At 45.1% G+C, this 13,371-nt stretch overlaps 2 protein-coding genes across 2 annotated transcripts in view; both read left to right on the forward strand.

Moving 5' to 3' along the window:
- Window positions 1–612: 612 nt before the first annotated feature.
- LOC148501176 (uncharacterized) lies at window positions 613–7,443 on the forward strand. The gene is made up of 8 exons (XM_088450822.1): window positions 613–625; window positions 1,466–1,552; window positions 2,093–2,185; window positions 3,244–3,336; window positions 4,425–4,517; window positions 5,547–5,639; window positions 6,728–6,820; window positions 7,361–7,443. The coding sequence occupies exons 1-8, from the start codon at window positions 613–615 to the stop codon at window positions 7,441–7,443; spliced, it is 648 nt and encodes a 215-aa protein (XP_088306948.1).
- Window positions 7,444–9,267: 1,824 nt separating this feature from the next.
- The window catches only part of LOC148501177 (mucin-16-like), a 48,384-nt gene continuing 44,280 nt past the window's right edge, over window positions 9,268–13,371 (forward strand). The window contains exons 1-3 of the mRNA XM_088450824.1: window positions 9,268–9,379; window positions 11,107–11,193; window positions 13,225–13,317. Of these exons, the coding sequence (XP_088306950.1) occupies window positions 9,280–9,379; window positions 11,107–11,193; window positions 13,225–13,317 (280 nt within the window). The 5' untranslated portion in view covers window positions 9,268–9,279. The remainder of the gene's footprint in view (window positions 9,380–11,106; window positions 11,194–13,224; window positions 13,318–13,371) is intronic.

The raw sequence follows: 13,371 nt of genomic DNA on the forward strand, positions 1-13,371 counted from the left end.
ACTAACACAGAGCAAAAGTTTTACAGCACAAACCATTGCAGAACCTGATGCCACTGTCGGTTTTTTGACGGCCGGCATTCCGACTGCCAGTATTCCATACCCAACCCTCTAAGAGATGGGTGAAGCACTTGATATATAAGGAAGCAGAATACTAATAATTGTCATGATTATACTTTATTTATATGGCACCACAAAGGGACCCCATAGTACATGAATAGAATCAGTGCAAACAAAACAAGAAAAAATTGCAAAAATCTTACAGTACAAACTATTGCAAAACCTGAACTACTATCTATATAAACATTGCTGCACATGCGGTTTTTATACAGCCAGATGCAGCGTCAGCTAAACCCAAAGGTTCTGCAGAGTTGTTGGCAGTTGGGGGAAAATATAAGTTGATAATGATAATACAGTAATTGTAACTGTGATCATTTTCGTCTCGAGGCAGTTGGCAGATACAAGTGTTGTACCAGTTCCATGTTCTGACAGTGATGTAATAGATCTCTTGTAACTTTTAACATCTCTATGACAGTAACAGAACCACCCAGTATACCAGCTACTGCCAACCCAGCAAACCAGTCTCAAGTAAATGCAACCACATTACAGACCACCATGCCCTCCACAGGTAAGTTGTCTAAGAAATTATTAACTAACACAGAAAGAAATATGTGTACAGTTTATATGATACATTATGTAACATAAGGTAAAAATTACTCTGTTGGAATGAGGTTACAACCTGAGAGGGGATGTAGTTAATTTACCGCCGCACGAGATGCCGGCGGTCAAAATACCGGGTTCTACACCTGATTCGCAGGCAGAACAGTGGCACCGGAAACCCGACATTAGTTGAGATGCCGATGCCAGAATCCCAACAACCAGCATCCCATAACATAAGTATTACGTGCCTGGTTAGCTTCTAGCCGCAGGGGGTGGAGGATTAGGCTTAGGCACCAACGATAGGTTAGGGTTAGGCTGCAGGAGGGGAAGGTTAGTTAGGTTGCGGGCAGGGGTGGTTAAGTTTAGGCACCAATGGGGGGAGGGGTTAGGGTTAAGCACTAAGGGGTGAGGGTTAAATTTAGGTACTACCGTGGAGGTTTAAGGATAAGGTACGGGTGCAGGTAGAGTTGGTTAAAATGCAGGCAGGAAGGATTAGGGATAGGAAGTGAAGGGGGAGGGTAAGTATACTTACTGAGTCCCTGTTGGGATTCTCAGCATCGGGAAGCCGCTGTCAGTCTTTTGACAGGCAGCATCACGACTGCCAGTCTTCCATACCCAACCCTCTAAGAGATGGGTGAAGCACTATATATATAAGGATGCAGAATAATAATAATTGTCATTATTATCCTTTATTTATATGGCACCAAAAAAGGGACCCCATAGTATATGAATAGAATAAGTGCAAACAAAACAAAAAAAAAATGCAAAAGTCTTACAGTAACTTTTAACATCTCTACTACGGTAACAGAACCACCCAGTATACCAGCTACTACAACCCCAGCAAACCAGTCTCCAGTAAATACAACCACATTACAGACCACCATGCCCTCCACAGGTAAGTTCAGGTTATTTATCTTGTCTAAGAAATTATTAAAGAAAACTGAAATAAAAATTTGTACAGTTTGTATAATAATGTATGTAACAAAATGTAAAGATACATTTGCTGGCATGAGATTACAATCTGAGACATGGGTGAGGCACTTGATATATAAGGAAGGAGAATAATATTAGTTGTTATGATTATCGTTTATTTATATTGCACCACAAGTGGACCGTATAGTACATAAACAGAATCAGTTCAAACAAAACAAGAAAAAAATGTAAGTCTTATAGTTCAAACCATTGTAGAACTTAAACTACTACAGTAGCTATATAACCATTCCTGCACATGCGGTTTTTATACAGCCAGATGCAGAATCAGCTAAAACCAAAGGTTCTACAGAGTTGTTGGCAGTTGGGAGGTAATATAAGTTGATAATGATAATTCCGTAATTTTAAATGTGATAAGCAGTTATAAAATAATAGTATTGTACTAGTTCCTTCTACAGGCAGTGCTTTCATAGATCACTTGTAACTTTTAACATCTCTATAACAGTAACCGAACCACCAAATATACCCACTACTACCAACCCTGCAAACCAGTCTCTAGCAAATAATACCACAATACAGAGCACCCAGCCCTCCATAGGTAAGCCCAGGATATTTATCTTGTCTAAGAAATTATTAACTAAAACAGAAAGAAATAAGTGTACAGTTTACATGATACTGTATGTAACATAAGGTAAAAATTACACTGTTGGAATGAGGTTACAATCTGAGAGGGGTTGTAGTTAGTTTACCGCAACACGGGATACACGGAATACCGGCGGTCAAAATACCGGGGCCTAAACACGACTCGCAGGTAGAACACCGGCACCGGATGCCTGACATCAGTTGAGATGCTGATGCCAGAATCCTGCGAGAATCCTGACAGCCGCCATCCTGAACATAAATATAGCGGGCCTTGTTAGCTTCTAGGCGCAGGGTGTGGAGGGTTACGCTAAGGCACCATGTGTGGGTTAGAATTAGACTGCAATTGGGGGAGGTTAGTTAGGCTGCAGGCAGGGGTGTCTAAGTTTAGGCACCACCTGGAGCAGTTAGGGTTAAGCACTAAAGGGGGAGGGTTAAGTTCAGGCACTAATGGGGAGGTTTAGGGTTAAGGTGCGGGGCAGGGAGGGTTGGTTAAGATGCAAGCAGGAAGGATTAGTAATAGGTAGTGAAGTAGGGAGGGTTAGTATACTTATTGAGACCCTGTCGGGATTTTTAGCATCTGGATGTAGCTGTCGGCATTATGATGGGTGAAGCAGTTGAAATATAAAGAAGCAGAATAATAATAATTGTCATGATTATCCTTTATTTATATGGCACCACAAATGTACAGCATAGTACATAAACATATTCAATGGAAACATAACTAGAAAAAAAATGCTAAAGTACAAACTATTGCACAACCTGAAGTACTAGCTATATTAACATTGCTGCACATGCGGTTTTTATGCAGCCAGATGCAACGTTAGCTGAACCCAAAGGTTCTGCAGAGTTCTTGGCAGCTGGGAGATAATATAAGGTGATAATGATAATTATAAAGTAATTATAAGTGTGATAATTTTCATCTCAAGGCAGGTGGCAGATACAGGTATTGTGCTAGTTCCATGTTCTGACAGTGCTGTAATAGATCACTTATAATTTTTAACATCTCTATGACAGTAACAGAACCACCCATTATACCAACTACTGCCAACCCAGCAAACCAGTCTCCAGTAAATGCAACCACATTACAGACCACCATGCCCTCCACAGGTAAGTTCAGGTTATTTATCTTGTCTAAGAAATTATTAACTAACACAGAAAGAAATATGTGTACAGTTTACATGATACTGTATGTAACATAAGGTAAAAATGACTCTGTTGGAATGAGGTTACAATCTGAGAGGGGATGTAGTTAGTTTACCGCCGCATGAGATGCCGGCGGTCAAAATACCGGGGTGTAAACCCGACTCGCAGGCAGAACTCTGGTACCAGAATTCCAATATCAGTTGAGATGCTGATGCCAGAATCCCAACAACCGGCATCCCAGAACGTAAGTATAGCTGGCCTGGTTAGCTTCTAGCCACAGGGGGTAGAGGGTTAGGTTTAGGCACCATGGGTGGGTTAGGGTTATGCTGCAGGAGGGGGAAGTTAGTTAGGCTGCGGGCAGGGGTGGTTAGGTTTAGGCACCACTGGGGGGAAGGTTTAGGGTTCAGCACTAAGGGGAGAGGGTTAAGTTTAGGTACTACTGGGGAGGTTGAGTGTTAAGATGCGTGGGCAGGGAGGGTTGGTTATGATGCAAGCAGAAAAAAATTACAGATAGGGAGTGAAGGGGGAGGGTTAGTATACTTACTGAGACCCTGTTGGGAATCTCAGCATCGGGAAGCCTCTGTCAGTCTTTTGACGGGCAGCATCCCGACTGCAGTCTACCATACCCAAACCACTAAGAGTTGGGTGAAGCACTTGATATATAAGGGAGCAGAATAATAATAATTGTTATGGATATCCATTATTTATATGGCAAAACAATTGGACCGCATAGTTCATGAATAGAATCAGTGTAAAATAACAAGATAAAAATGCAAAAATCTTACAAACCATTGCAGAACCCGAACTACTATCTATATAAACATTGGTGCACATGCAGTTTTTATACAGCCAGATGCAGCGTCAGCTAAACCCAAAAGTTCCTCAGAGTTGTTGTCAGTTGGGAGATAATATAAGTTGATAATGATAATACAGTAATTGTAACTATGATCATTTTCATCTCGAGGCAGTTGGCAGATACAAGTATTGTACCAGTTCCATGTTCTGACAGTGATGTCATAGATTTCTTGTAACTTTTAACATCTCTATGACAGTAACAGAACCACCCAGTATACCAGCTACTACAACCCCAGCAAATCAGTCTCCAGTAAATGCAACCACATTACAGAGCACCATGTCCTCCACAGGTAAGTTCAGGTTATTTATCTTGTCTAAGAAATTATTAACTAACACAGTAGGGAAATTGCAGGAAAAATTGCTCCCGCACCATTTTCCCAGTGTCCTGTGCGGGATGCCGGCGGTCAAAATTCCGGGGCCTAAACATGACCAGCAGGCAGAACACCGGCACCGGAATCCCGACATCAGTTGAGATGCCGATGCCAGAATCCTGACAACCGCCATCCCGAACATAAGTATAGCGGGCCTTGTTAGCTTCTAGCCACAGGGGGTGGAGGGTTAGGTTTAGGCACCATGTGTGGGTTAGAATAAGAGTGCAATTTGGGGAGGTTAGTTAGGCTGCAGGCAGGGGTGTCTAAGTTTAGGCACCACCTGGGGCAGTTAGGGTTAAGCACTAAAGGGGGAGGGTTAAGTTCAGGCACTAATGGGGAGGTTTAGGGTTAAGGTACGGGGGCATGTAGGGTTGGTTAAGATGAAGACAGGAAGGATTAGGGATAGGGAGAGAACGGGGGAGGGTTAGTATACTTATTGAGACCCTGTTGGGATTTTTAGCATCTGGATGTAGCTGTCGGCATTATGATGGGTGGCATCCCGATTGCCAGTCTTCCATACCCAACCCTCTAAGAGATGGGTGAAGCAGTTGAAATATAAAGAAGCAGAATAATAATAATTGTCATGATTATCCTTTATTTATATGGCACCACAAATGTACAGCATAGTACATAAACATATTCAATGCAAACATAACAAGAAAAAAAATGCTAAAGTACAAACTATTGCACAACCTGAAGTACTAGCTATATTAACATTGCTGCACATGCGGTTTTTATGCAGCCAGATGCAACGTTAGCTGAACCCAAAGGTTCTGCAGAGTTCTTGGCAGCTGGGAGATAATATAAGGTGATAATGATAATTATAAAGTAATTATAAGTGTGATAATTTTCATCTCAAGGCAGGTGGCAGATACAGGTATTGTGCTAGTTCCATGTTCTGACAGTGCTGTAATAGGTCACTTATAATTTTTAACATCTCTATGACAGTAACAGAACCACCCATTATACCAGCTACTGCCAACCCAGCAAACCAGTCTCCAGTAAATGCAACCACATTACAGACCACCATGCCCTCCACAGGTAAATTCAGGTTATTTATCTTGTCTAAGAAATTATTAACTAACACAGAAAGAAATATGTGTACAGTTTACATGATACTGTATGAAACATAAGGTAAAAATGACTCTGTTGGAATGAGGTTACAATCTGAGAGGGGATGTAGTTAGTTTACCGCCGCATGAGATGCCGGCGGTCAAAATACCGGGGTGTAAACCCGACTCGCAGGCAGAACTCTGGTACCAGAATTCCAATATCAGTTGAGATGCTGATGCCAGAATCCCAACAACCGGCATCCCAGAACGTAAGTATAGCTGGCCTGGTTAGCTTCTAGCCACAGGGGGTAGAAGGTTAGGTTTAGGCACCATGGGTGGGTTAGGGTTATGCTGCAGGAGGGGGAAGTTAGTTAGGCTGCGGGCAGGGGTGGTTAGGTTTAGGCACCACTGGGGGGAAGGTTTAGGGTTCAGCACTAAGGGGAGAGGGTTAAGTTTAGGTACTACTGGGGAGGTTGAGTGTTAAGATGCGTGGGCAGGGAGGGTTGGTTATGATGCAAGCAGAAAAAAATTACAGATAGGGAGTGAAGGGGGAGGGTTAGTATACTTACTGAGACCCTGTAGGGAATCTCAGCATTGGGAAGCCTCTGTCAGTCTTTTGACGGGCAGCATCCCGACTGCAGTCTACCATACCCAAACCACTAAGAGATGGGTGAAGCACTTGATATATAAGGGAGCAGAATAATAATAATTGTTATGGATATCCATTATTTATATGGCAAAACAATTGGACCGCATAGTTCATGAATAGATTCAGTGTAAAATAACAAGATAAAAATGCAAAAATCTTACAAACCATTGCAGAACCCGAACTACTATCTATATAAACATTGGTGCACATGCAGTTTTTATACAGCCAGATGCAGCGTCAGCTAAACCCAAAAGTTCCTCAGAGTTGTTGTCAGTTGGGAGATAATATAAGTTGATAATGATAATACAGTAATTGTAACTATGATCATTTTCATCTCGAGGCAGTTGGCAGATACAAGTATTGTACCAGTTCCATGTTCTGACAGTGATGTCATAGATTTCTTGTAACTTTTAACATCTCTATGACAGTAACAGAACCACCCAGTATACCAGCTACTACAACCCCAGTAAATCAGTCTCCAGTAAATGCAACCACATTACAGAGCACCATGTCCTCCACAGGTAAGTTCAGGTTATTTATCTTGTCTAAGAAATTATTAACTAACACAGTAGGGAAATTGCAGGAAAAATTGCTCCCGCACCATTTTCCCAGTGTCCTGTGCGGGATGCCGGCGGTCAAAAATACGGGGCCTAAACATGACCTGCAGGCAGAACACCGGCACCGGAATCCCGACATCAGTTGAGATGCCGATGCCAGAATCCTGACAACCGCCATCCCGAACATAAGTATAGCGGGCCTTGTTAGCTTCTAGCCACAGGGGGTGGAGGGTTAGGTTTAGGCACTATGTGTGGGTTAGAATAAGAGTGCAATTTGGGGAGGTTAGTTACTCTGTGGGCAGGGCTGTTTAAGTTCAGACACCACCTGGGGGTTTAGGGTTAAGCACTAAAGGGGGAGGGTTAAGTTTAGGCACTAATGGGGAGGTTTAGGGTTAACGTGCGGGGGCATGTAGGGTTGGTTAAGATGAAGACAGGAAGGATTAGGGATAGGGAGAGAACGGGGGAGGGTTAGTATACTTACTGAGACCCTGTTGGGATTTTCAGCCTCTGAAAGCAGCTGTCGGGATTATGATGGGTGGCATCCCAACTGCCAGTCTTCCATACCCAACACTCTAAGAGATGGGTGAAGCAGTTGAAATATAAAGAAGCAGAATAATAATAATTGTCATGATTATCCTTTATTTATATGGCACCACAAAGGTACAGCATAGTACATAAACATATTCAGTGCAAACATAACAAGAAAAAATGCTAAAGTCTTATAGTACAAACCAGTGGCGGGCTGGGCCGGGGGGCAGGGTGCCTTGTGCCCCCTGGGCCGCAGCGACATGCGGGCCGTGGGCAGTCTGTGTCTCTGTGACACAGGCTGCACCGTGTGTGTAGCGCTGACAGGATGGAGTTCAGTAAGGCTACACTGACTAACACACAGCCACCGGCTCTGGAAGCTGTGTGTTTGTGTCAGACTCTCATTAGCTGCTGCTGCGCCCACTGCAGGAGCCGCTCCATCTTCCGGCTCCCGCAGTGGGTAATGGGAGAGGAGCCATGACGTCATGATGTCTCTACCATAATGCAGAGCAGCCTGGCTGGACAGACGGAGGAGCGGATGGCGGGGATGCAGGTAAGTGTTTTTTTAATTACGTGTGTACTAGGGGGGGGCTGGCACTACAAGGACGGGACTACTACTGGGGGCACTACAAGGGGAGGGGACTACACTACTAGGGGCACTACAAGGGGGGGACTACAACTACTGGGGATTACTACTACTGGGGGCACTACAAGGGGGGGTGTATTACTACTGGGGGCACTACAAGGGGGGACTACTACTACTGGGGGCACTACAACGGGGGTACTACTACTACTGGGGACTACTACTACTGTGGTCACTACAAGGAGGGGAACTACTGCTCAGGGCACTACAAGGGGAGGGGACTACTACTACTGGGGGCACTACAAGGGGGGGACTACTACTAACTACTACTAGGGGCACTACATGGGGAAGGGACAACTACTAGGGGCACTGCATATGGGGGAGGGGACTACTACTAGGGGCACTACATAGGGGGAGGGGACTACCACTGGGGGCACTGCATCAAGGGACGACTGCTGGGGGCTCTATATAAAGGGCAACACTGGGGTACTGCATAGGGGGAGACTACAACTGGGGCCACTATTTAAGGGGCACTGCATAAGGGTAACCACTATTGGGGGCACTGCATGGGGGGTGGACTGCTACTGCGGGTACAATATAAGGGGCATAGGGGTACCACTATTGGGGCACTATATAAGGGGCTTACTACTGGGGGCACAAGGGGCACTGCACAGGGGGGGACAAATACTGGGGGCACTATATAAGGGGCTTACTACTGGGGGCACAAGGGGCACTGCACAAGGGGGACCACTACTGGAGGCACTGTATAAGGGGCACTGCATAGGGGGGATCACTACTGGGTGCACTACTGGAGGCCTGCATAACGGGGTCCTGTCCTGGGGCACATGGGCACTATGAGAGGGGGCTGCCCCTAATCTTTGTTTTTACTTTACATTAATCCACATGGACCTGCCTACTCCCTGGAACACTTGAGGGGGGTGCGCCATAGCACGCACGTTCTTCGGGCACCCTGGCTACACGCTAGTCCTCTGCCAGGGCCGACTGCATGCATTTGCCCCCCAGGCTAAAAGTTGCCAGCCAGCTCCTTGTACAAACTATTGCACAACCTGAAGTACTAGCTATATTAACATTACTGCACATGCGCTTTTTATACAGCCAGATGCAACGTCAGCTAAACACAAAGGTTCTGCAGAGTTCTTGGCAGCTATGAGATAATACAAGTTTCTAATGATAAATCTAAAGTAGTTATAACTGTGATCATTTTCATCTCGAGGCAGTTGGCAGATACAGGTATTGTGCTAGTTCCATGTTCTGACAGTGCTGTCATAGATCACTTATAATTTTTAACATCTCTATGACAGTAACAGAACCACCCAGTATACCAGCTACTGCCAACCCAGCAAACCAGTCTCAAGTAAATGCAACCACATTACAGACCACCATGCCCTCCACAGGTAAGATCAGGTTATTTATCTTGTCTAATAAATTATTAACTAACACAGAAAGAAATATGTGTACAGTTTACATGATGCTGTATGTAACATAAGGTAAAAATGACTCTGTTGGAATGAGGTTACAATCTGACAGGGGATGTAGTTAGTTTACACTACAGACACACGGGATGCTGGCAGTCAAAATACCGGGGCCTAAACCTGACTCGCAGGCAGAACACCGGCACCAGAATCCCGACATCAGTTGAGATGCCGATGCCAGAATCCCGACAGCCGGAATTCTGAATGTAAATATAGCGAGCCTGGTTACCTTCTAGCCACAGGGGGTGGAGGGTTAGGTTTAGGTACCATGGGTGGGTTAGGGTTAGGCTGCAGGAGGGGGAGGTTAGTTAGGCTGCGGGCAGGGGTGGTTAGGTTTAGGCACTGTCTGGGGGGAGGTGTTAGGGTTAATCACTAATGGGGAGGGTTAAGTTTAGGCACTGACAGGTTTAGGATTAAGATGCGGGGGCAGGGAAAGTTTACTATGATGCAAGCAGAAAAAATTAGGGATAGGGAGTTAAGGGGGAGGATCAGTATACTTACTGAGCCCCTGTTGGGATTCTCTGCATCGGGAAGCCGCTGTCGGTCTTTTGACAGGCAGCATCCCGACTGCCAGTCTTCCATACCTAACCCTCTAAGAGATGGGATAATAATAATTGTCATGATTATCCTTTATTTATATGGAACCACAAGAGGATTCCATAGTAAATGAATAGAATCAGTGCAAACAAAACAAGAAAAAATGCAAAAATTTTACAGTACAAACCATTGCAAAATCCAAACTACTATCTATATAAACATTGCTGCACATGCGGTTTTTATACAGCCAGATGCAGCATCAGCTAAACCCAAATGTTCTGCAGAGTTGTTGGCAGTTGGGAGATAATATAAGTTGATAATGATAATAAAGTAATTGTAACTATGATCATTTTCATCTCGAGGCAGTTGGCAGATACAAGTATTGTACCAGTTCCATGTTCTAACAGTGTTGTCATAGATCTCATGTAACTTTTAACATCTCTGTGACAGTAACAGAACCACCCAGCAGGCCCGCTGAGAGCCGAGGCGGGCTCGGGTAATAGGGGGCGTGGCCTAATAGCGGGAGGCGTGGCCACGCCCCCTTCCCGGAAAAAAAAAAGAATTGCAGATTTGCGCTCTGGGCCCTATCAGCCCTGCTCATAGCCAGGGGGGTGCGATCAGTGTGATCGCTCCCCCCCACAGGCATAGGAGACTGCTGTGGCACGAGTTTGTATAATACTGTATCTAAAAAAATACCTTGTTGGAATGTGATTACAATCTGAGAGATGGGTGAAGCACTTGCTATATAAGGAAGCAGAATAATAATAATTGTCATGATTATCCTTTATTTATATGGCACCACAAAGGGACCCCATAGTACATGAATAGAATAAGTGCAAACAAAACAAGAAAAAATTGCAAAAATCTTACAGTACAAACCATTGCAGAACCCGAACTACTATCTATATAAACATTGCTGCACATGCGGTTTTTATACAGCCAGATGCAGCATCAGCTAAACCCAAAGGTTCTGCAGAGTTCTTGGCAGTTGGGAGATAATATAAGTTGATAATGTAATTGTAAATGTGATCATTTTCGACTCAAGGCAGTTATTTCCAGCTTCTAACAGTGCTGTTATAGATCTCTTGTAACTTTTAACATCTCTATGACAGAACCACCCAGAATACCAGCTGCTACAATCCCAGCAAACCAGTCTCCAGTAAATACAACCACATCACAGACCAGCATGCCCTCCATAGGTAGATCAAGGTTATTTATTTTGTCTAAGTAATTATTAAAGAAAACAGAATGAAATATGTGTACAGTTTGCATAATACTGTATGTAATATAAGGTAAAGATGAACTTGTTGGAATGAGATTACAATCTAAAAGATGGGTGAAGCACTTGATATATAAGGAAGTAGAATAATAATAATTGTTATGATATGATTATCCTTTATTTACTGAATATGGCACCATAACGGGACCTCATAGTACATGAATAGAATCAGTGCAAACAAAACAAGAAAAGAGTGCAAAAGTCTTATAGTACAAACTATTGCACAAGCTAAACTACTAGCTATATAAACCTTTATGGGAAGCAGCCGGGAAGCCGATGGATGGAATCCCAACCGGCTGCTTCCCCACTGTTAAATGACCGGCAGCAAAATCCCGACACCTGTCACTTTCCCTATGCCGGGATCCGACACTCGGCTTACTGATCAAAGGTAAGCCGGGCGCCGGGCGCGGACAGCCACCGGGATGAGGGTTAGGTTTAGGGTTCCCGGGGAGGAATTAGGGTAGGCACCCCCCTGTGAGGTTAGGTTTAGGCTAGGAGGGGTTAGGGTTAAGCACCCCTGGTGGGGAGGATAGGTTTAGACACCCTGCCGGGGGACTTATGTGTAAGCGGCAGGGAAGGGGAGGTTAGGTTTAGGCACTTAGGGAGGGGATTAGGGTTAGAAACTTGGGGGGAGGTTAGGGTTAGGTACCCCTAAGGGAGGGATAGGTTTAGGTGGTAGAATAGGTTAGTCAATACTTACCTCTCTACTATCGGGATTTTCAATGCTGCAGGGATGCCGCTGTCGGGATTTGAACTGCCAGCCATGCCACATATACTGCACATGCGGTTTTTATACAGCCAGATGCAGCGTCAGCTTAACCCAAATGTTCTGCAGAGTTGTTGACATTTGGGAAATAATATAAGTTGATAATGATAATAGAAGTAATTGTAATTGTGATCATTTTCGGCTTGAGGCAGTTGGCAGATACAGGCAGAGGCTTATCTATAATGGTTGCAGGGTGTGCATGCAAACATAGGCCCTCATTCAGAGCCGTACGCTCTGAGCAGAGCGCACGCTCTGAATGAGGGCCGGCCTCCATGAAAATGGAGCGTCCTTCTGGACGCTCGTATAGCTGTGGGTCACCACCCACAGGCTATACGAGCGTGCATTTTGATGGCCGCGATGGTCGAGACCATCGCGACCATCAAATTTGCGAGCCGGAGCCTACGGTTGAGGTTTTCAACCGCAAGCTCCGGAGTGATTTTGGCTCTATTAGAGCCAAAATCACTCCCACTGACATCACTAGTGATGTAAGGGGGCGGCTTCTGACGGGAGGCGTTCCCGTTGGAACGCCCCCGTCAGGGAGGCACGCCCCCGGCACGCCTACCAAAGGGGGCGTGCTGTCAATCAACATTGACAGCACGTCCCCTTTGATCGGACACAACGAGTAAAGGACTTTCCTTCGCTCGTCGCGTCTGGCGCATGTGCACGACGGAGCTCCCTCCGTCGTGCGCATGCTCAGTCCAGAACATCGACCCACTTGCGAGCGGACCGCCGCTCGCGAGTGGGTCTGAATCAGGCCCATGGTTCCCTGGGTCCAGGGGGGCACAAACCACTCACACTGCACCCATAATTTCTAATACTTAACTCTCCAAAATCACACATCAGCTGACGAGGTGCTACACAAAACACCTGGAAAATTGCTGCCACTTCCATTTTCAAGGCGTTGTGCGCATGCGCAGTAGGGAAATTGCCGGAAATATTGCTCCTGCACCATTTTCGCAGTGTCCTATGCATGCGCAGTAGACTCCGGGCACAGACTAGTGCCTGGATTCTACTGAAAATGTCAGTGCACCGCAGCTGCCGGAGAGAGCAGAGGGGGCCCCAGACGGTGAGTGAACACGGGCCCCATCCTCTCTTAATATGCCCCTGGATATAGGTTTTGTACCAGTTCCATGTTCTGACAGTGATGTCAAAAATCACTTATAACTTTTAACATCTCTGTGACAGTAACAGAACCACCCAGTATACCAGCTACTACAACCCCAGCAAACCAGTCTCCAGTAAATACAACCACATTACAGACCACCATGCCCTCCACAGGTAAGTTCAGGTTATTTATCTTGTCTAAGAAATTGTTATAGAAATCAGAAAGAT

Source organism: Taudactylus pleione, unplaced genomic scaffold (genome assembly GCF_031769625.1).
Source record: "Taudactylus pleione unplaced genomic scaffold, aTauple2 ptg000529l, whole genome shotgun sequence".
Lineage (NCBI taxonomy): Eukaryota > Metazoa > Chordata > Amphibia > Anura > Myobatrachidae > Taudactylus > Taudactylus pleione.

Coding starts and splice junctions, on each gene's coding strand:
- LOC148501176 (XM_088450822.1), top strand. Junction 2,186..3,243: donor GAGCACCCAGCCCTCCATAG/GTAAGCCCAGGA, acceptor TCTCTATGACAG/TAACAGAACCACCCATTATA. Junction 3,337..4,424: donor GACCACCATGCCCTCCACAG/GTAAGTTCAGGT, acceptor TCTCTATGACAG/TAACAGAACCACCCAGTATA.